The 24,781-nt window shown below is 38.1% G+C and overlaps 1 protein-coding gene across 1 annotated transcript; it reads right to left on the minus strand.

Moving 5' to 3' along the window:
• Positions 1-13,918: 13,918 nt before the first annotated feature.
• Positions 13,919-24,530, minus strand: LOC122675846 (phospholipid scramblase 2-like). The gene is made up of 6 exons (XM_043874988.1): positions 24,412-24,530; positions 22,750-22,775; positions 22,202-22,422; positions 19,526-19,687; positions 17,691-17,852; positions 13,919-13,978 (listed from the first exon to the last, which is right to left on the minus strand). The coding sequence occupies exons 1-6, from the start codon at positions 24,528-24,530 to the stop codon at positions 13,919-13,921; spliced, it is 750 nt and encodes a 249-aa protein (XP_043730923.1).
• Positions 24,531-24,781: the final 251 nt, after the last annotated feature.

Below are 24,781 nucleotides of genomic sequence, written 5' to 3' on the forward strand. Positions count from 1 at the left end.
GGGGAAGAGGGAGATTTTTAAGAGTTGGCCCACATGATTGTGGAAACCAGCAAGTCCAAAATCTGCAGGTTAGACCAACAGACTGGAGACTCAGGGAAGAGAAGATGTTTCAGTTTAAGTCCAAAAGTAGTATGTAGGTGGGTGCAAGGATAGGCGCGCAGAAGAATCTTTCCTGTCCTAGGATAATATAGACTCAATAGTCTATGTGGTTTTGCCTCATACACAAAAATCAACTCAAAATGAATTAAAGACTTGAATGTAAGACCTGAAAACAAGAAACTGCTAGAAGAAAAGATAGGGGTAATATCCTTGACATTGGTCTTGGCAATGATTTTTTAGATTTTACACCAAAAGCACAAAGGCAACAAAAGCAAAAACCAACAAATGGGACTCTGTCAACTAAAATGCTCTTGCAGAGCAAAAGGAACTCAATAAAATGAAAAAATGAAAAAGAAGCCTTCAGAGAGAGAAAATGTTTACCAATCATATATTTTCTAAGTGTTTAATATATAAAATATTAAATAATTCCTATAGTTCAAAAGCAAAAAAAAAAAGAAGAATCTGATGAAAATATGGGCAGAGGATATGAATAAATGTTTTTCCAAAGAAGACATACAAATGACCAACAGTTGCTCAATATCATTCCTCAATAGGAAAATGCACAGCAAAACCACAATGAGGTATTTCTTCATGCTGATTAGAATGACTGTTTTAAGAAAAACAAGAAATAACAAGTGCTGTCAAGAATGTAGAAAAAAGAGTACTTCTGTGTAGTTTTGGTAGAAAAATAAATTGGTGCAGCTAATATGGAAAACAGTATGGGGAGTCCTCAAAAAGTTAGAACTATCATATGATTCAGCTATTCCACCTCTTGGTCTTTAACTAAAGAAAATGAAATCATAGTCTCGGAAATATAGCTGCAATCATATGTTCATTGCAGCATTATTTACATTAGCCAGGATATAAAAACAGCTTAAGTGTCCATCCACAGAAGAATGGATAAAAACCTGTGGTATGTGTATACAATGGACTATTATTCAGTCATAAAGGGAAGTCCTGCTATTTGAAACAACCTGGATGGACATTGATGGCACCATGCTAAATTATATATAACAGATAAAGACAAATATTGTATGATTTCACCTATATGTGGAACCTATTAAAAATTCATAGACACAGAATATAGTGGATAGTTGTCAGTGGAGGGTAGTTGAGTGGTTGGCAAAATGAGTGAAGGTTGTGAAAAGGTACAAACTTTCAGTTACAAGATAAATTAGTCTTGGAGATGTAATGTACAGCATGGTGATTATAGTTGACAATACTGTGTCATGTATTTTGAAAGTTGCTAAGAGAAGAAATCTTAAAATTCTCATCACAAGGAAAAAAAATTAAATATGAGGGGATGGATGTTAACTAAATTTGCTGTGGTAATCATTTTGCAATATGAACATAAATCATCATATTGCACATCTAAACTCATACAATGTTATATATAAATTATATTTCAATAAAACTTGGAAATATTACTTCACTGTGTGCTATGCTAAACTACATATCACAACTCCTGATGCTCTATCTTACTGAATCCTATCAATTTACTTTGTTCTTATTGACGACAATCACTTTGATTACATGATCATAGTGGGGGCTGCTAGGCTATGCTGGAAAAGTTAATATTTCCCCCTTAAAAATTGAAAAGGTTTCATGAGAAAGTAATTCAAAACTATATCTGCGTCCTCATTAAAGTTTTCATTTTTACATTTATTATATCTATAAGGACACATGGTGTCCTACTTTATTAAATGGTAATAATCTAATAAAATATGTTGACATGCAAATTGCCCTTAATCTTGCTGGTTGGAGCCCTTTCAGATTTAATCATCTGATACTCCATCTTCATTCCCTGATATCACTTCCTTGATATTCCGTAATTTGCTTGAGGCTCATCTTTTAGTTTTCCTTGCTTCAGCTCTAGGATCAAAGAGCTCATTTCTCATTGATCCGCTGAGAAATTGATCTCATTTCTCATTTCAGCTCATTTCTCAAAGAGCCCAGTTTGAGTAGAGAATGATACTTAGAAGCAAAGTGCTAGGACTTGGTGGGCAGCATGATGACCTGAGATGTGATGCTTTTCTTTTGTTCTTTTCAGGGTGAGAAGGATAGCCAGTTCTGAATGAGTCAATGTTCTGAATGAGTCAGTGACCCCATATCTTTAAGTCACATCATCCTGAGGGACAGAACCTCTGAAGTGGTAAGGTCTCTATTCAAAGGCAGGCTTGGGAAATGGGGGCACACAGTACCTTTCTAGGATTTCTCTTTGTTTCATATCTTGATCTTTTAAATATTTGTGATTAAACAGTGCTGAATTGATTGAACCTTATTGATGAAGTAAAAAAAAAAAAATAACTATACTGTGGGAAGGTCATGAATTTTAAGCCACAGAAACCATTCTACTAAGGTCTGACAGTGTCTGCCCTCCTGCAGACATATAATAGTTTTGTTAATAAATAATCATAAATAGGTATTTCCATGAATTTTTCTGATATATGATAAATTCATTCGACTAGAAGAGTACAGTCAGTCCTGATCGAAAATAAGCTTTCTTACTTATAAAAATTATTCTTAGGGGCTTTGTATCATTCTAGAGGGGTGGGATGGGGTGGGAGATGGGAGGGAGATTCAAAAGGGAGAGGATATATGTATACCTATGGCTGATTCATGTTGAGGTTTGACAGAAAACAACAAAATTTTGTAAAGCAATTATCCTTCAATAAAAAAATAATTTTAAAAAATTATTCTTTTGGTTCTACCTTATTTCTCCTTCTAGAATTCTGGTTGTACACAAATTGAAGTTGATATGTACTGTAATGTGCTTAGTTGGTCAGTTGTGTCCAACTCATCGTGCCACCATGGACTGTATGTAGCCCTCCAGGCTCTTCTGTCCTGGGGATTCTCGAGGCAAGAATCCTGGAGTGGGTTGCCATGCCGTCCTCCAGGGGATCTTCCCAACCTGGGAATCAAACCCAAGTCTCTCGAATTGCAAGTGGATTCTGTATCACCTGAGCCACCAGGAAAGCCCAAGAATAGAGGAGTGGGTAGCCTATCCTTTCTCAAGGGCATCTTCCCAACCCAGGAATTGAACTGGGGTCTCCCGCAGTGCAGGCAGATTCTTTGTCAGCTGAGCTACCTGGGAAGCCCAAAGTTGATACATCTATTCCTCAAACATCACCTTTTCTGTCTACACTTTGTTAGACTTGCTGGAGAAGTTCTAAAATCCCTCTTTTTATTGTGGTATCTTTCTTCATCATACTTTTGCTACATCAGAATGTTATCATTTCTCTATTGCCTGTCCCAGAAATAAATATATATGCAGCATTCCCTCAAAATTCAGAGATTACAAATTAGATATTTATTGTAATTCCTGGTATAGAATTTTCTGATTTAAATTTTTAATCTTTCATTTTTGGTCATTTTTCTCTTTGTAAATATTTAATGAGAAAGTATTTGTCTAGTATTTCAACTTAAATGAGTCCTGTAGATGGTGTGTGGATTTCTGCTTAAATCTCTCTTGCACAGTTGAAGACAGAGGAATCTTTCAGATTAACTGCAGTTTTACTTTACATAACCAGAGATCCTGGGTCCTATGTAAAGGAAAGGAAGGAAGAACATGGGAGGAAGGGGAGGGAGGAAATGAAAGCAAGATGTAGCTATACAGAGATAACACCTATACCTCTGCCCTCTTTTTCAGTTGACTGTGGTACCTGATAGCTTGGAAAGCCCTCCTTCTCTGACTGGCATAACTAATACCACTAGGATCCAGCTGTACCTCATTGCACCTGGCACAGTGTACTAAAAAAACTGAACGTGAGTGTCTCAGCTACACTTCTGCATAGGAACCTGGCATTTGGTGAATTATTTAGGCTAATGAAAGGTGGTCTGGACATGGCTTTTCCTGCAGCTCCTCTGCCATCCCAATGTTCTCAGCATTAGGGCCTCGTGGTGTTCAGTTCTGCTGTGGATGAAAGGAAGTCTCTTCCCTAAGCTCGTATTTATTTATTTTTTAAATTAATCAATTAATTTTAATTGGAGGCTATTACAAATGTCTCGCATATAGGGTCATCATTACCATCTTTGCAAATTCCATATATATACGTTAATATACTGTATTGGTGTTTCTCTTTCTGACTTACTTCATCCTGTATAATAGGCTCCAGTTTCATCCACCTCATTAGAACTGACTCAAATGTGTTCTTTTTGTTAGCTAAGTAATATTCCATTGTGTATATATACCACAGCTTTCTTATCCATTCATCTACTGATGGACATCTAAGTTGCTTCCATGTCCCGGCTATTGTAAACAGTGCTGTAGTGAATATTGGGGTACACGTGTCTCTTTCAATTCTGGTTTCCTCAGTGTGTATGCCCAGCAGTGGGGTTGCTGGGTCTTATGGCAGTTCTATTTCCCATTTTTTTAAAAGGAATCTCTACACTGTTCTCCATAGTGGCTGTACTAGTTTGCATTCCCACCAACAGTGTAAGACGGTTGCCTTTTCTCAACAACCTCTCCAGCATTTACTGTTTGCAGACTTTTTGATAGCAGCAATTCTGACTGACATGAGATGGTACCTCATTGTAGTTTTGATTTGCATTTCTCTGATAATGAGTGATGTTGAGCATCTTTTCATGTGTGTGTTAGCCATATGTATGTCTTCTTTAGAGAAATGTCTGTTTAGTTCTTTGGCTCATTTTTTTATTGGGTTGTTTATTTTTCTGGTACTGTGCTGCATGAGCTGCTTGTATATATTTGAGATTAATTCTTTGTCAGTTGCTTTGTTTGCTATTATCTTCTCCCATCCCAAAGGCTTTCTTTTCACCTTGCTTATAGTTTCCTTCATTGTGCAAAAGCTTTTAAGTTTAATTAGGTCCCATTTGTTTATTTTTGCTTTTATTTCCATTACTTTGGGAGGTGGATCATAGACGATCTTGCTGCGATTTATGTCAGAGAGTGTTCTACCTGTGTTTTCCTCTAGGAGTTTTATAGTTTCTGGTTTTTAATTTTAGATCTTTAATCCATTTTGAGTTTATTTTTGTGTATAGTGTTAGAAAGTGTTCTAGTCTCATTCTTTTACAGGTGGTTGACCAGTTTCCCCAACACCAATGGTTAAACAGATTATCTTTTCTCCATGGTATATTTTTGCCTCTTTATCAAAGATAAGGTGTCCATAGGTGCATGGATTTACCTTTGGGATTTCTGTTTTGTTACACTGATCTATATTTCTGTCTTTGTGCCAGTACCATACTAGCTTGATGACTGTAGCTTTGTAGTATAGTCTGAAGTCAGGCAAGTTGATTCCTCCAGTTCCATTCTTATTTCTCAAGATTGCTTTGGCTACTTAAGGTTTTTTGTGTTTCCATACAAATTGTGAAATTTTTTTTTCTAGTTCTGTGAAAAATACCATTGGTAGCTTGGTAGGGATTGAATTGAATCTATAGCTTGCTTTGGGTAGTATACTCATTTTCACTATATTGATTCTTCCGATCCATGAACATGGTATATTTCTCCATCTGTTTGTGTCCTTTTTGATTTCTTTCATCAGTGCTTAATAGTTTTCTGTATATAGACCTTTTGTTTCTTTAGGTAAATTTATTCCTAAGTATTTCATTCTTTTCATCACAATGATGAATGAGATTTTTTCCTTAGTTTCCCTTTCTGTTTTCTCATTGTTAATGTATAGGAATGCAAGGGATTTCTGTGCATTAATTTTATATCCTGCAACTTTAACATATTCATTAGCCCTATTAATTTTCTGGTGGTGTCTTTAGGGTTTTATATGTAGAGGATCATGTCATTTGTAAACAGTAAGAGTTTTACTACTTCTTTTCCTAATTGGATTTCTTTTATTTCTTTTTCTTCTCTGATTGCTGTGGCTATAATTTCCAAAACTATGTTGAATAATAGTGGTAAGAGTGGGCACCCTTGCCTTGTTCTTCACTTTAGGGGAAATGCTTTCAATTTTTCAATATTGAGGGTAATGTTTGCTATGGGTTTATCATATATGGATTTTATTATGTTGAGGTATGTTCCTTCTATGCCTGCTTTCTGGGTAGTTTTTAATCATAAATGGATGTTGAATTTTGTCAAAGTCTTTCTCTGCATCTATTGAGATAATCATATGGTTTTTATCTTTCAATTTGTTAATGTGGCATATCACATTGATTGATTTGCAGATATTGAAGAATCCTTGCATCCCTGGGATAAAGTCAACTTGGTCATGATGTATGATCTTTTTAATATATTGTTGGATTCTGTTTGCTAGAATTTTGTTGAGGATTATTGCATATATGTTCATCAGTGGTATTGGCCTGTAGTTTTCTTTTTTGTGGCATTTTTTGTCTGATTTTGGTATTAGGGTGCTGATGGCCTCATAGAATGAGTTTGAAAGTTTACCTTCCTCTGCAATTTTCTGGAAGAGTTTTAGTAGGATAAATGTTAGCTCTTCTCTAAATTTTTGGTAGAATTCACCTGTGAAGCCATCTGGTCTTGGGTTTTTGTTTGTTGGAAGAGTTTTGATTACAGTTTTGATTTCTGTACTTGTGATGGGTATGTTAAGGTTTTCTATTTCTTCCTGGTTCGGTTTTGGAAGGTTATACTTTTCTAAGAATTCATCCATTTCTTCCAAGTTGTCCATGTTATTGGCATATAGTTGCTGATAGTAGTCACTTATAATCCTTTATATTTCTGTGTTGTCTGTTGTGATTTCTCCATTTTCATTTCTGATTTTGTTTATTTGATTCTTCTCCCTTTTTTTCTTGATGAGTCTGGCTAATGGTTTATCTATTTTATTTATCCTTTCAAAGAACCAGCTTTTAGTTTTGCTGATTTTTGCTATACTCTCCTTTGCTTCTTTTTCATTGATTTCTGCTCTGATTTTTTTTCTTTCCTTCTACTAACTTTGGGGTTCTTCATTTCTCCTTTTTCTAGTTGCTGTAGGTGTAAGGTTATTTATTTGATATTTTTCTCATTTCTTGAGGTAAGCTTGTATTGCTATGAACCTTCCTCTTAGCACTGCATTTACTGAATCCCATAGGTTTTGTGTTGTTGTGTTTTCATTTTTATTTCTTTCTATGCATATTTTGATTTCCTTTCTTATTTTTTTCTGTAATCTGTTGGTTATTCAGAAGCATGTTGTTTATCCTTCATATGTTTGTATTTTTGATAGTTTGTTTTTCCTGTTGTTGACATCCAATCTTACCGCATTGTGATCAGAAAAGATGCTTGAAATTATTTCAATTTTTTTTTAATTTACCAAGGCTAGATTTATGGTCTAGGGTGTGATCTATCTTGGAGTATGTTCTGTGTGCACTTGAGAAAAAGGTGAAATTCATTGTTTTGGGGTGAAATTTCCTGTAGATATCAATTAGGTCTAACTGGTCCATTGTATCATTTAAAGGTTGTGTTTCCTTGCTAATTTTCCATTTGGTTGATCTATCCATAGGTGTGAGTGGGGTATTAAAGTCTCCCACTATTACTGTTTTACTGTTAATTTCTCCTTTTGTACTTGTTAGCATTTGCCTTATATATTGACGTGCTCCTATGTTGGGTGCATATATAATTGTTATATCTTCTTGGATTGATCCTTTGATCATTATGTAGTGTCCTTCTTTGTCTCTCTTCATGGTTTTTATTTCAAAGTCTATTTTATCTGATATCTGAATTTTATTCCTGCTTTCTTTTGGTCTCCATTTGCATGAAATATGTTTTTCCAGCCCTTTACTTTCAGTCTGTATGTGTCCCTTGTTTTAAGGTGGGTCTCTTGTAGACAGCATATATAGGGGTCTTACTTTTGTATTCATTCAGCCAGTCTCTGTCTTTTGGTTGGGTATTTTATCAACCCATTTTATTTAAGGTAGTTATTAATAAGTATGATCCTGTTGCCATTTACTTTGTTGTTTTGCATTTGATTTTATAAACCTTTTCTGTGTTTCCTGTCTAGAGAAGATCCTTTAACATTTGTTGAAGATCTGGTTTGGTGGTGCTGAATTCTCTCAGCTTATGCTTGTCTGTAAAGCTTTTGATTTCTCCTTCATATCTGAATGAGATCCTTGCTGGGTGTAGTAATCCGGGTTGTAGGTTTTCTCTTTCATCACTTTAATTATGTCCTGCCATTACCTTCTGACCTGAAGAGTTCCTTGAAAGATCAGCTGTTATCCTTATGGGGATCCCTTTGTGTGTTATTTGTTGGTTTTCCCTTGCTGCTTTTAATATTTGTTCTTTGTGTTTGATCTTTGTTAGTTTGATTAATATGTGTCTTGGGGTGTTTTGCCTTGGGTTTATTCTGTTTGGGACTCTCTGGGATTCTTGGACTTGAGGGGCTATATCCTTCCCTGTTTTAGAGATGTTTTCAACTATTATCTCCTCAAGTATTTTCTCGTGTCCTTTATTTTTGTCTTCTTATTCTGGGACACCTATGAATTGAATATTGGGGCATTTAACATTGTCCCAGAGGTCTCTGAGGTTTTCCTCATTTCTTTTAATTCGTTTTCTTCTTTTTTCCTCTCTGCTTCATTTATTTCCACCGTTCTATCTTCCACCTCACTTATCCTCTCTTCTTCTTCAGTTATTCTACTTTTGGTTCCCTTCAGAGTGCTTTTGGTCTCAGTTATTGTATTATTCATTATTGATTGATGCTTATTTCTTCTATGTCCTTATTAAACACCTTATCTTGCACCTTCTCAATCCTTGTCTCTGGTCTATTTATTAAAAAAAGAAAAAGAAAGAAAAACTCCATTTTGTTTTCAAGACTTTGTATCATCTCTACTATCATTATTCTGAATTCTTTTTCAAGTAGACTCCCTATCTTCTCCTCTTTTGTTTGGTTTTGTGAGCATTTATCATGTTCCTTTACCTGCTGTATATTGTCACCCTGCTTATTTAAATTATATGCAGAGTACATCATGAGTAATGCTGGACTGGAGGAAGCACAAGATGGAATCAAGATTGCCCAGAGAAATATCAATAACCTCAGATATGCGGTTGACACCACCCCTATGGCAGAACACGAAGATGAACTAAAGAGCCTCTTGATGAAAGTGAAAGAGGAGAGTGAAAATGTTGGCTTAAAGTTCAACATTCAGAAAAGATCATGGCATCCAGTCCCATCACTTCATGGCAAATAGAAGGGGAAACAGTGGAAACAGTGGCTGACTTTATTGTTTGGGGCTTCATAATCACTGCTGATGGTGACTGCAGCCATGAAATTAAGATGTTTACTCCTTGGAAGGAAAGTTATGACCAACCTACACAGCATATTAAAAAGCAGAGATGTTACTTTCTCAACAAAGGTCCATCTAGTCAAGGCTATGGTTTTTCCAGTGGTCATGAATGGATGTGAGAGTTGGACTATAAAGAAAGCTGAGTGCTGAAGAATTGATGCTTTTGAACTGTAGTGTTGGAGAATACTGTTGAGAGTCCCTTGGACTGCAAGGAGATCCAACCAGTCTAACCTAAGGGACATCGGTCCTGGGTGTTCATTGGAAGGACTGATATTGAAGGTGAAACTCCAATACTTTGGTCACCTGATGGGAAGAGCTGACTCATTTGAGAAGACCCTGATGCTAGGAAATGTTGAGGGCAGGAGGAGAAGGGGATGACAGAGGATGAGATGGTTGGATGGCATCACCCAATGGACATGGGTTTGGGTAGACTCCGGGAGTTGGTGATGGACAGGGAGGCCTGGCATGCTGCAGTTCATGGGGTCGCAAAGAGTCGGAAACAACTGAGCAAATGAACTGACTTTCACCTGCTGAGTATTTCTCTGCCTTTTCTTTTTGTTTAGACTGCTGTGTTTATGAAGCCCTTTCTGTAGGCTGAAAGTTCATGATTCCTCTTTATTGTGTAGCCTGCTCCCTTGGGTGGGGTGGCTTTTCAATTTTTCCTCGTTAGGGGAGCCTACGTGTGTTCCAGTGGATGGAGCTGGATCTCTTCTTCTAGATTGCAATGAAGTGTCCAGTAGTGAATTTTGGGGTGTCTATGGGGTTGGCATGGCCTTGGGTAGTCTGTCTTTTAATACTCAGGCCTGTGTTCCTGTTTTACTGGAAAATTAGCGTGGTATGTCTTCCACTGAAAGTTATTGGCTCTTGGGTGGAGCTTGGTTTCACTGTAGGTATGGAAGGTTTTGGGTGATGAGCTCTTTATTAATGTTCCCTGGAATCTGGAGTTCTCTGATGTTCTCAAATTTTGGAGTTAAGCCACCCACCTCTGGCTTTCAGTGTTATTCTTACAGTAGCCTCAAGATTTCTCCATCCATACAGTACAGATGATAAAACATCTAGGTTAATGGTGAAACAGTTCTCCACAGTGAGGGACACCAAGAGAGGTTCACAGAGTTATGTGAAGAAGAGAAGAGGGAGGAGGGAGATAGAAGTAACCAAGAGGAGAAGAAGGGGACTCAAAAGGGGAGAGAGTAATCTAGCCAGTAATCAATTCCCTAATTGCTCTCCACTTTCTGGAACACCCAGAGAGATTCACAAAGTAGAGAAGAGAAGGGAGAGGAAGCAGATAGAGGTGACCTGGGAGAGAGAGGGGGAGTCAAAAGGGGAGAGAGCAGCCAAGCCAGTAATCACATCCCTAAGTGAAAATGGATACTGAAGATTAGATTCTTAAAGGTACAAAATTGATAGCAAATACCAAAAAGCAAAAATTAAAAATCTAGTATAGAGGTTAGACTCTCAAAGATACAGTATAAAAGATATGAAACAAAATCAATCACAAGAATTAGTATATATATATATATATTAGTATATATATATATATTAAATTAGTATATAGTATATATATATATTAAATTAGTATATATATATATTAAATTTGCTTTAAAAATAGTTCTTTTTTTGCAAGGTTATAGTAGGTTATAAAAATGAAACTTAAAGTAGTAACAAAGAACTTAAACTTTAAAAAAAAGTGATAATAGTAAAAATATATCTAGGAATTTCTCTGGAGCTATTGTGGGCAGTGTGGAGTCAGTTCAGTTTCAGATAGTTCCTTGTTTCAGCTTGTACTTGTTCTCAAGACTTATAGGTCTATAGCCCCTCTCCAATGCTTAGTCAGTGTTAACTACAGGGATTTAATCTGTTCACCTGTCGCTTCCTGAGTGGTTCCCCCTTCTTTGTTTATTTTGGCTTCCTCTCTTTGCAAGTCTCTTCAGACTTTTCCACCCTGACGCAAGGGTGCAAAGGTGTTCACTTATTTAGGCTCACTTGGTCAGTTGTGTTGTGGGGAGGCAGGAACACTGCAAATATTGCTGGCGTGTGTTGGGAGTGATTGCAGTGCATGGACCACACTGGCTTTGCCGTGGGTCAAGGCAGCATGTGTTTCCTGCGTCTACACTGCTCAGGCTCCAGGTTGCTCTGCAAAGGCACTGTCCAAAGCAGACCCTGCATTTCATGCCCCTCCCAGGTCTAAGCCGATCAGGTTCTTGGGCACTCCACAAGGGCACAGACTCAGCTGGGTGTGCGCTTTTTGCCCTTCCCAGGTCCGAGCAGCTCAGGGGACCAGGTGCATGGTGAGCACACCTGCAGGTGGGCCACACGTCTTAATCACCTCCCTGGTCCTGGCCGCGCGGTTTCCCCAGTGCGGCAGGAGAGCACCGTCTCAGGTGTGCCGTGCATCTTCTCTGGGGAGCTGATCTCAGGCTGTGACCCTCCTGGCGGATGTCAACAATCCAGGATCCCAGGAAGACATGGCTAGCAACTGGGAGCCTGGTCACAGTTTGGTGGAGGATGTGGTCTCTGGGGCCAAGATTGCAGCAGCTCCTTGCCTTCCAGCTCTGGCTGACGCACACCTGCCTCTCTGCCTCCGGGGTAGTGGGGAGAGGGGCCTGTGTGCAGCTGGCTAGCTCTCCTTTGGTATTCGCTTAATCCTTTGTTCTGAGTGGGCCAGGATGGACATTAGCGCCTTTCATGGGAAAGTTCTTTTTTTTTTTTTTCCTCTCTGGTGATCCCGCAGTTTGGGTTGCTATCTCATGTTAGCTCCCTCAGATTGTCCTCAGGGCATTCGGTCCTGGTCCTTACCCTAAGCACTGACTATGCAGCCCGCACCTCTCTGCCCAGGCCCCACTCGCTGGCGGCAGACGTGAGCATCTGGGCTACTTCTCTGCTGGCAGTTGCAGTTAGGTGCGTATTCTGTTTTTTTTTTTCCCCCTCCCAGTTATGTTGCCGTCTGAGATGCCAACCCCCACCCCAGACCCACCTGTGTGAAAGCTTCCTACTGTGTGGAAACTTCTCCTCCTTCATGTCTCCCTCCCCAGGACAGGTCTCTGTCCCTAACTCTTTTGTCTTTCTTTGTGTCTTTTATATTTTGTTCTACCTCCTTTTGGAGAGAACAGGCTGCCTTTCTGGGTGCCAGATGTCCTCTACAGCGTTCAGAAGTTATTTTGTGGAGGTTGCTCAGCATTCAAATGATCTTTTGATGAATTTGTGGGGGAGAAAGTGGTCTCCCCATCTTGTTCCTCTGCCATCTTGAGACCAGCCTCCTAAGCTCTTACTTATTAAACACACTTCCCTTGCATGAAGTAAATTGTGGTTTGGACATTTCACACAATTCAATTTTCTCTACAAGACAGAGTATAAAAATTCCTCTAACTTTCTGATATATAGAAATCCTATTTTCTAGCACTAGTATTGGCTTTACTAATGGTGTCATATGCTTTTGCTCCTTTTAAGGAGATCTGAAAGATAACGAGAGGTACAGGGTTCAGAATATCACCTGAATTGTTTGTTCACTGATTGTTTAGAAAATCAAATGTATAAGAAAACATGTTAACAGTTCTAAAATTCCACTTATTTGGTTATTGGTACACTTCATATTAGATTTCTATTGAAGTTTCTACCCTGCAAAAGGGTTGCTGGTGTTGTTCAGTCACTAAGTCACGTCCAGCTCTTTTGCTACCCCATGGAGTGTAGCCTGCCAGTCTATGTCCATGGGACTTCCCAGGCAAGAATACTGGAGTGGGTTGCCACTTCCTTCTCCAGGGGATCTTCCCAATCCAGGGACTGAACTTGCCTCTCCTGCATTGGCAGGAGGTTCTTTACCACTGAGCCACCAGGGAAGCCCTGCAAAGGAGTAGGTATGTTATATTTAATATATAGAATAATATCAAGGTTTCTATGTCTTGTAGACAACAGGATATAGGAGCTATTTCATGTGTAAATGGTTACTTCAAAAATTATAACAATACCCCAGTTTTAGAGTGAGTTTTTAAAATGTGTCCTTTTTGGGACAGAATCATGTTTTTCTTTGTTTGCTGAAAACTGTCAAAAATGGCAATTTATTGCCTTGTCAATATGAAGATTTTATTTACATTAGCAGATTATCAAAAATTTAATATAGTATGGATCCCTGAATATAAAACAAACACATTTTACTTTCCTTGGTATTTATATTGAGTATTATTTGAATGTAATTGTAAAGGAAACTGAAATTATGTTAATATTAGTTCTCAAATATATAGTGTTTGCAAAATAACATGACTTATTATGTGTGAAATAACTAGATTTAAAAAAATATAATTTTACAGTATAATTCACTTAATAAGTCTTTCATTAATTTTGCTATAAAATGTAAAATAAATCAGAATATAATTCAAAATAGTTTTTCATAAGAAGTTTCATGTCTAAAGGTAAACAGCCCTATGCATTTCTCCCAAATACATAGTGAACATTCAAAGAAAATGTATAAAATATTTATAAGCATGCAAACAGAAAATGGACCATAGTTTCAAACTGAAGTCACACTCTGGGACTACAGATATCAAGAGTATTTCACATGTGGCATAATGACTTTCAAAAGAAAAAAATGAGTTTTTCTTTTACGGTCCCAATCAATACAGACATCAAAGTTTTTGATACTTTCATTACTCTGCTACCATATTCCTCCTGTCAAAAGTTGAATGCAGCCATTGTTTTCATAAAACATGAAATCCTAGATAAAAACAAAAATGCAGAAATGAATTTCAACAGCATAAGAGAGATAATTCTGATGCACAGGGATGCTAAGGGATCTGATGAAACACAGTAATATATCTGTTAAACAAGAAAAAATAACTGAAAATTGAAAAGCTGTAGCAAGTCTATAGCTATATGAGCTCCACCTGCAGCATTTAATTTTAATAGCAATGAAATCCCATAATTCTATGCATTTTTTGATAACTGCAAGAATTGAATTCATCTTCTGGTAATTTCTCCTTCATGGATCACAGCCTTGTCATGGAAAAGGGCTTGTGTGCTCAGTGAAGCTCTGAGTCATGTCATGCAGGGCCACCCAAGATGGACAGGTGATAGTGGTAAGTTCTGACAAAGCATAATCCACTGGAGAAGGAAATAGCAACCCATTCCAGTATTCTTGCCTGGAGAATTTTATGGACAGTATGACAAGGCAAAAAGATATGAAAATGAGCCCCCCAGATCAGAAGGTGTCCAACATAGTACTGGGGAAGCTGAAGGCAATAAATATTATCTCCAGGAAGAATGGAGTGGCTTGGCCAAAGCAGAATTGACACTCAGTTGTGGATGTGTCTGGTGGTGAAAGTTAAGACTGATGCTGTAAAGAACAGTATTGCATAGGAACCTGGAATGTTAGGTCTGTGAATCAAGGTAAATTGGACACGGTCAAGCAGGAGATAGCAAGAGTAACATTGGCATCTTAGGAGTTAGTGACTAAAATGGACAGGAATGGGCGAATTTAATTCAGATGATCATTACATCTACTATTGTGGGCAAGAATCACTTAGAAGAAATGAATACCCCTCGGGGTCAAGAGCAGAGTTCAAAATGCAGCACTTGGGTGCAGCCTCAAAAATAACAGAATGATCTCAGTTCATTTTCAAGGTAAATCATTCAACAGCACAGTAATCCAAGCTATGCCCCAACCACTGATGCTGAAGGAGCTGAAGCTGACAAGTTCTGTGACTATCTACAGCACCTTCTAGAACTAACATTAAAAAAAAATAAGGTCCTTTTCATCATACGGGATTAGAATGCAAAAGTAGGAAGTCAAGAAATACCCTGAATAACAAGCACGTTTGGCCTTGGAGTACAAAATGAAACAGGGGAAAGCCTAACAGTGTTTTCTTAAAGAGACAATCCTGGTCATAGCAAGCACCTTTTCCAAAAACCAAAGAGAAGACTCTACACATGGACAATACCTACACATGGACAATATCTACAGATGGTCAATACCAAAATCAGACTGACTATGTTATTTGCAGCCAAATATGGAGAAACTCTACACAGTCAGTAAAAACAAGACCTGGAGCTGACTTTGGCTTAGATCATAAGCTCCTTCTTGCAAAATTCAGGCTTATTGAAGAAAGTAGGGAAAACCACTTGACCATTTGGGTATGATCTGAATCAAGGCTCTTATGATTATACAGTGGAAATGACAAATATATTCAAGAGATTAGATCTGATAGACAGAGTGCCTGAAGAACTATGGAGGAAGGTTTGTAACACTGTAGAGGAAGGGGTAATCAAAACCATCCCAAAGAAAAAGAAATGCAAGAAGGCAAAGTGGTTATCTAAGGAGGCTTCACAAATAGTTGAGAAAGAAGAGGAGTGAAAGGCAAGGGAAAAAGGGAAAGATATACCCAACTGAATGCAGAGTTCCGAGAATAGCAAGGAGAGATAAGTAGGTCTTTTTCAATGAAGAGTGCAAAGAAATAGAGGAAAACAACAGAATGGGAAAGACTAGAGATATCTTATTGGAGAAATCAAGAGAATATCTCATGCAAGGATGGGCATGTTTAAGGACTGAAACAGTAAGGACCTAACGGAGGCAGAAGAGATTAAGATAAGGGGGAAAGAATATACAGAAGAACCATGCAAAAAAGGTCTTAATGACATGGATAACCATGATGGTGTGATCACTCCTCTAGAGTGAGACATTCTGGCGTGTGAAGTCTAGTGGGCCTTAGGAAGGATTACTGCAAGAAAAACTAGTGGAGGTGATAGAATTCCAGCTGAGCTATTTAAAATCATAAATGATGATGCTGTTAAAGTGCTGTACTCAATATGTTAGCAAATGTGGAAAACTCAGCAGTGGCCACAGGACTGGAAAAGGTCAGTTTTCATTCCAATCCCAAGAAAGGGCAATGCCAAAAAATGTTCAAACTACTGCACAGTTGTGCTCATTTCACATGCTAGCAAGGTTATGTTCAAAATCTTTCAAGCTGGGCTTCAGCAGTACATGAACCAAGAATTTCCAGATGCACAAGCTGGGTTTCAAAGAGGAGAGGAACCAGAGATCAAATTGCCAACCTCCACTGGATCTTAGAGAAAGCAAGGAAGTTCAAGAAAAACATCTACTCTTGCTTTATTGTCTATGCTAAAGCCTTTGATTACTTGGAACAAAAAAACTGTGGAAGATTCTTAATGAGATGGGAGTACCAAACCACCTTACCTGTCTCCTAAGAAAGCTGTATATGGGTCAAGAAGCAACAGTCAGAACCAGGCATGGAACAATGAACTGGTTCAAAATTGAGAAAGGAGTATTAAAATGCTGTATATTGTCACCATACTTATTTAACTTCTATGCAGAGTACCTCACGGGAAATGCTAGACTGGATGAACCACAAAGTGGAATCATAATTTCTGTGAGGAATATCAGCAACCTCAGATATGCAGATGATACCATTCTAACAGCAGAAAGTGAAGAGGAACTAAAGAACCTCTTAATGAGGGTGAAAGAGGAGGATAAAAAAGTTGGCTTAAAACTTAATATTCAAAAAACTAAGATCATGGCATCCAGCCCCATCACTTCATGGTGAATAGATAGGGGAAAAGTGGAAGCAGTGACAGATTTTATTTTCTTGGGCTCCAAAATCACTACGGATAGTGACTGCAGCCATGAAATTAAAAGACACTGCTGCTTAGAGGGAAAGCTGTGACAAATGTAGACAGCATATTAAAAAGCAGAGACATCCATTTGCTGACAAAGGGCCATATCGTCAAAGCTATGGTTTATCCAGTAGTCATGTACAGATGTGAGAGTTTGACCATAAGGAAGATGAGTGCCAAAGAATTGATGCCTTTGAATTGTGGTGCTGGAGAAGACTCTTGAGAGTCCCTTGGACAGTAAGGAGATCAAACCAGTCAATCCTAAAGGAAATCAACCCTGAATATTTATTGGAAGGACTGATTCTGAAGCTGAAGCTTCAGTACTTTGGCCACCTAAGCAAAGAGCCAACACATTGGAAAAGACTGATGCTGGGAAAGATTGAAGACAAAAGGAGAAGTGGGCAAAAGAGGATGAGATAGCTAGATAGTATCACTGACTTAATGGACATGAAGTTGAGCAAACTCCAGGAGTTTTATCCTATGTAAGCTCATATTTAAAGTATTCCCATATCACTAATTTTGATTCTTTAATACAAGCCCCAAAAACTAGGGCCTCTCCTTAACATAGAAGGTCTTCCTGCTGACATGGGAACCTGAGCAGAGGTCCCAGAGAGAACTAGTCTATGAATCTACAGGGTCAGGTGAAACAGGATTTAAAAGCTAGGATTAAATAAATACTTTGGGGGAAAAAAAAAACTATAAATTTAAGAAGCTCATTCTAAAATATACAATTTACTGAATAATTTAAGCCTGATACTAGAGAAATCATCTACAGCCAAAATTAGTGACAACAGACTTACAAGGAGAAAACACATGCCAAGTATCACAGCTTTCATTTTCACATCAATGTCGGCAGGAAACTGGATGCCAAAGGCACTGTAGTGTGTGAATATTTCTCTCATAATCTTAGTAAACTGCTTGGAAATCTTGCCAAGCACATTTTTTCCATCAAGAGATTTAATCTGAATTGAAAAAAGAAGGAGACAGTCTTAAAAAAAATTCTAGAAAATTTTAATCTACTTTCAAAGTTGGATAAAAATGAAACAGATATACTCTTAAAATCACATGCCAAATGGAACTGTGCATATTATGATTCATTAGATGCATACAGATATATGCATCTGTCTATAGATACATGAAAAATTATCTCTTTGCTTTAGAGGACTTACATAAAAGTAGTTTTGCTGAAAACTTAACATTAAGACAGACTTAATAAGTGAGTTGAACTGATCCAAAATAAAAGTTAAGTGAAAATGATATAAATATGAAATATTTCTTTGATAAATTTCTAGAAGCCATGGGGGGGGGTAGTAAATGGAATGCCCATCTGAATTCTAATTTAAGACAAGCACAGAGGGTTGACATCGGGTGAGTGTTTAAATATGACAGAAGGCCTCATTATCATCCACTGTCAGTAGGAAAATGTAAAATGCCAAAGCCCGGAAAAGCGGACTGGCAGTTTTGAGTGAAGGTAGGTCACCAATAAGTAACGATGGCATATGCTCCAGCTCCGAGCTTGGGTAAGACTGGACAACAGAACGGTGCTGAACAAGAGGAAGGATGCATAAAAGGATGTAGGATGTATAAAAGAGGAAGGATGCATAAAAAAACAAACAGCTCCAAAGTAAAATTTTCCTTGTTTTTAAATTTACTTTTAATTGCTGGATAATTGCTTTACAATGTTGTATTAGTTCCACATTTAGATTTTTGTCCCTTGTATGGAAATTTGGATGCAGCTGAACAGACCTCATGGTTTTCTAAGAGAATCATTATATTAAGTTACAAAACACTGAACCTTTATATTATGCATTTGTATTTGAATAATACAAAAGCTATAAGGCTAGACCACCTGTTGAAAAGCTGCCATGATAGAATTTATTCCTGTAGTAATAAACATACAAATATATTGTGGTTTACAGGGCCATAGAAAGCATAACTGTATAGTATGTCTTACTGCATTTTTGTTAAAATTCTCTTTGCATACGTGAGCTTTTCAAAGGAACTTAAAGAGTCAGAGCTCCTGAAAAGGGTCTAGAACACTGGAAGTCTGTGTTTCAGACTAAGGAAAGACTAAATGCTTTGGCAATCAGATTTAATAACAAGGCTAATGTTCTATTTCGGGTCTCCCTGATGGCTCAGTGGTAAAGAATTGAATCCCCCGCCGATACAGGAGACACAGGTTCCCTCCCTGGGTCAGGAGGATCCCCTGGTGGAGGAAACGGCAACCCACTCCAGTACTGTTGCCTGAAAAATCCCATGGATGGAGGAGCCTGGCAGGCCACAGTCCATGGGGCCTCAAAGAGTCGGACATGACTGAAAACACACAGTGTTCTGTTTTAAATGATAATATTCAGTGCCTCCATACAAAACCCACCATGTTTAAATGTTAGATATTTTGCTTATGTTTATGTGACTATAAGGCTCTGCTTCTCTTTTTTCCATTTAATATAATCAACACTGACATCTAATCAGAGCAATAACTACCTTTCTGACCAAGGTTAAATACATGAGCACATTATCGTCCTCTTGAGATATCAGTATACAAATATTTATTTAATATATTTGTAACATCTTACAAAATTATATTATCCTTATATTAGGAAAGCAAATCCTATAAATATATCTCATCTCTTACCTTAAATTCAATATTTCCACAAAACTTGCACATAAAATATGGGCCTATAATTCTTAGAACGTCCTTTTTATTTTCATTTTGAATTGTAAACTTTGGCAGACACGGGTGCCAGGTCTGTGTAACGTAACCTACTGGTATACCAGGAGGAGCACAGATTTCTATCTACAGAAACAAGAGAGGAAGGTAACACGTAATTATCATCATCACTGGAACAATGTCTGATAATTACTTTCATTTATTGAGTAGTTTTTTTCAATTAATAATATTATTTTCTCCCACCTTCACTGAGGTACATTTGACACACAAAATTAGTAGTATGTTTAAAGTGTATGATACAATGGTCTGTTATACAAACACATCGTAGAAAGATTACCACAATTAAGTTAAATGAAGCAATCATCACCTCATATGAGTAATTTTTTTTTTTTTGTAAGAACACATGAGCTCTATCTCAGCAAATGTCAAGCATACAGTAGAGCATTATTAACTGTAGTCCTCAGGGTGCATATTAGATCCTCAGAGCTTATTCATTTCATCACTGCAAGTCTGTAGTGTCTGACTTAACATACCCTGATTCTCCCACCCACCAGTCCCTGGCAATTACCATTATATTCTTTGTATCTATGAGTTAGACTTTTTTTTCAGATTAGACATATACGTAAAACCATATAGCATTTTTCCTTTTAATCTGACTTATCAATTAGCATAATACTTTCAGGTGCATGTATATTATCACAAATGGCAAGATTTCCTTCTCTTTTTTGGCTGAATAATATTTTATATTTGTATATATATGTATGCGCATGTGTGTGTGTATATACACACACATCTCACATTTTCTTTATCCATTCACCAGTCAGTAGACACTAAGGATGTTTCCATATCATGGCTACTAAATAAGGGTTCAATAAACACATAAGTACAGAAATCTCTTTGAGAACCTGATATTATTTCCTTAGGATATATACTCAAATGTTGGATTGCTGGCTTATGTGGTAGTTCTATTTTTAATAATCTGAGGAGACTTGATACCCATCTCCATGATGGCTCTTTACATTCCCACCAATGTACAAAATTTCCCTTTTTTCTATTGACACGTCCTTGTCAACATGTCTTTGTGATAACAGACATTCTAACAGGTGTGATGTAAGATATCATTGCGGGTTTGATTTGTATTTTTCTGACCAATAGTGATTTTGAGCAACTTTTCATGTATCTTTTGGTCATCTCTATGTTTTCTTTGAAAAAGACATTTCTTTAATGTCTATTTAAATCCTTTGCTCATTTTCTGAGTGCAAAATACTGTCCTATGCACCACTTAATTCACACTACATTCTTAGCAGGTTGGTACTATTATTCCTCTTTATAGAGGAAGTAACTGAGGGACAGAGAGGTAAATTAATTAGTTTAAGTTTCCTCAGGTGCAACATGGAAGGGATGAGACACAAACTGTACACACAGTCTCCACTTTGAAGTACTGCTCTACTGGCCTCCTATATTTCAAAATTTTCTTTTTTTCAGATTTACGAAAAATATCTAAATTACTAAAACTCTTAAACTCCTTTATAAATAGTAGTTTAGTGTATAAACGGAGCTCTGATCCCCAGGGCAATGTTCAAATATGAGTGGTAATAGTGCTGGGACATAAGGAAAAATGGGGCCTGGGTTCTTGGCTCTGAACCCTAGCTGGGTGACCTTGAGAGTATCTCAGCATGTTCATCTGTAAGTAAGGACTTCTTAGACCTATTTTTTAAGACCAAAAGTATAATGTATGCTAATGTGCCCTACAAATTGTAGAAAATATTCCATCAAACTCTCAATTTTGCCTTAGCTATTTTTATGAGTATTGTTATATCTAAAGTAGGTGACATGGGAAACAAAATTCAGTATAAATAAGTTCAGTTATCCTTTCAAAAGAAGTGCAGTATTAGACATCAAGTGTCTATGTGCTTGTAGCTCTGTCTGCCCTGCTCTCACCGCTGTGACCCGGGCAGTGCTGGTCTCAGGTCAGTGAAGATACAGGCAAAGGTCAACTTCCTGTAAACACTCTGTGCCCTGGTGCCCACACCCACCCCCACACCGAGATCCATGCTCTCTGTCAGAGGGCTGTCAAGTTCTATGGAAGAGACACCTGGCCTTTACAGGCCTGAAGGTGCTCACAACACTCAGATATAATACTTTTTTTCAAATAGAGAACTGAAAAACACAGGATTTGAGATTTCTTAGAGGGAGCCTTCCTGTAAGTTAGCTCCCTGCAAGTTGGCTAAAATTATGAGATGAACACATCTGTTCTTTTCCTCACTCTTCTGTCCACTTGCCTCTGGGATGGCATTCAAAGATATTCTCTATGGAACCCTCTTCTAGGTTTGGCCAGGCCCTCGTGGTCATTTCAGGTGAGGGACGTGACCCAGGTGCCCTAATTCTCAGCTCTCCCTGAAGATCAAGAAGTCTGGTCTCTGAGCTCTGATCCCAGCCCGGAGGGCACACTGCTCAGGGAGGTGCGGCTGACGGCTTGCTCTTCTCCACCTGCCGCCTTCCTACAAGTTACTCTTGAGTGTAATCCAAAGGCTGGTGTGCTGCTTTTCCTTTAAATCTCATATGATTATGTAGCTCAACGACAGGGTAAAGCTTCTTGCTGACCTGCTTTACAGAGCACCCAGGCAATGGCTTACTGACCTCCTGCAAGCAGCAGGGGAAACAGCAGCTGGAACACCGCAGTGGCCTCTTCAGAGTGATGACTTCTTGGCCCTTGAGATCTTGAATCCTCATGGTGAAGGGTCTGCAGGACCCACAGCAAAGCCGAGTGCACACAGCAGTGTCCTCCGCTGCAAAGTATATCCTCTGCCCACGGCCGTTCTTGATTTCATACCTGTTGTTGGTCTCATAGCTTATCATGGCTAAAACATGGAGGAGGAAACCACAATCACTATTTTAAAAATATTTTGAACCTAAATATTTTAGACTTACATATTTTTAGACATTATATTTCTTGGATAAATAGAAAAAGGAAAGGTGTTTAGAGATGATCTAGACAGAGAAAAAAAGGCAAAGAAAAAAAGGAGGAAACTGGAGTAAGGTACTGAGAAATTAAGAGTATCTATGTGAGACATGGAAGACAAAACAGCTCACATCTTCCTAATCCCATGGACCATGTCAGAAAGGGAGATTTTGCTGTGAGGGATGGTACAGTGCTGCCGATGGCCACAGTCATGCTGAGTGTATGCAGAGAATGTCTACTTGTCTATGTATTCTACTATAGAGGGGAATATAGGATGGTTGTTATATTTATGTGCCGTACAATATTATATTAAGTAAACAGGCTTAAGATTTTGTTTTATAAACCAGGCATCACTTCTTTTTCTGCACTGTGTGAGGAATGTATGAGAGGGCTTTCTCTCAATGAGCACATGTGATAAAGGAGAGAGTAAAAATGGAAGGGGAGGTAGAACTGCACCCTGGGTTCATGGTACCCTGTCTAGATCAGCAGTCATTGTTCAGAAGGGAGAGGTGGGATTAGAAAAGGGGAAAAGGTGCTTGGCAACCAGGGCTGTAAGTCACAGGACGTCTAGACCACTGCATCCTGAGTGCACTCTGCACTTTAGTGGGGGCTAATGTCTCTATGGGGGGAAACAGAGACATGCTAAATACTGACACCCATGTGGTGTCTTACCAAAGGGCTTCCCCTACAAACCACACTTTGGAAACTCTCCTTGCTTAAAGCCAGAAGAAGCAATGAATGGTCCCACTTGTCCACAGCCCTCATTAACATGGATCATAGGAAGTCAGAAGCCACCAAAATAAAGAGCAATTAAAAGAGACACACGGAGACAAAAATCATGGATTTAGTCAAAAGTCATTCACAAGCTCTATCACCTTGACCTCCTTTAAATGTCTTTTACTCAGACAGGCCCTGGATTTTGCTTTAGAAAACTATCCTTGACCTCACCATCTCCCAGCCAAATATCTTATGAGAAAAAGCTGATCTGATTCATGAAATAGAATCTTTTTTTTTTTTTTAATTTGGTTTTGCAGCCTATGGGATCTTGGTTCCCTGACCAGGGATCAAACCCACGCCTGTGCAATGGAAGTTTGGAGTCTTAATCACTGGCCACCACAGAAGTCCCGATATAGACTCTATTGTCTAGCTGTTTCGTTAAGTACGTTACTCTTGAAAGTCTTTAGTTTGTTCATCTCTAAAATGCGATTAATGTGTTTACACAATCTCTGTTTCCTTCTAACTACTGAAGAATGAAAATAAATATAAAAATTCTGTAGTGATATCTTTATGGTATATTAAATTTTGAACTGGAAACAGCTATAAATAAGTGTGTCATCATCTCATATGCTAAAAAAAAACTGAGTAATCTTCATCCCTTTATACTACTCATAATGTGAAAATACGACATAGACTTATTATTTGAGAAAAAAGTTAAGAACATCTCTTATAAAGACTGAAAATTAACAACTAGTAAACTTGTTACTTTATATTTCATGCCAAAAATGTTTTTGCAAATCTACACAAACATTTAAATTTAAAAATGCTGAAAAATGTATCATATCTTGTCTTTTGGGTTTTATAATCTCAATGAAAATAAAGTGTTTAAAAAATTCAGACAGGGTGGGGTGGAAGAGACACTTAAGAGGGAGGGGATACATGTATGCCTATGGCTGATTCACTGTTATATGGAAAAAACCAACACAACATTGTAAAGCAATTATCCTCCAATTACAAATAAATTAAAAAAAAATTAGAGTGAAAATTGTAAACATCAAAGAGCTCCTTTCCAGAGAAAACTTAGTCTCAGAAAGCTAAACAAGGGCTTTCCTGAAGGCTCAGTGGTAAGGAACCTGCCACCAGTGTAGGAGTGGGTTCAGGGGGATCCCACGCGCCACGAAGCACCTCCCCCAGGGCGCCACGGCTGTGGAGACTGCTCCAGAGCCTGGGGGCTGCAAACCCTGGGGCCACGAGCCTCAGCTCCCGGAGCCTGTGTGCCCTGGAGTCCATGCTCCGCAAGAAGAGAAGGCGCCCCAGTGAGAAGCCTGCACGCTGCAACCAGGAGCAGCCTTTACTCACCACGACCGGAGAAAAGCCCTTGCAGCAATGAACGCCCAGCACAGCCAAAACTAACTAAATAAATAAAATTACTAAAAAACTAAACAAATTCAATTTTATACATATCTAATAATGTGTATTATAAGTCATTTTAAGAATATACTTTGTTTTTATTGAGGTATAATTGACATAGAACATTGTAT

The sequence above is a fragment of the Cervus elaphus genome, chromosome 19 (genome assembly GCF_910594005.1).
Source record: "Cervus elaphus chromosome 19, mCerEla1.1, whole genome shotgun sequence".
Taxonomy (NCBI): Eukaryota; Metazoa; Chordata; class Mammalia; order Artiodactyla; family Cervidae; genus Cervus; species Cervus elaphus.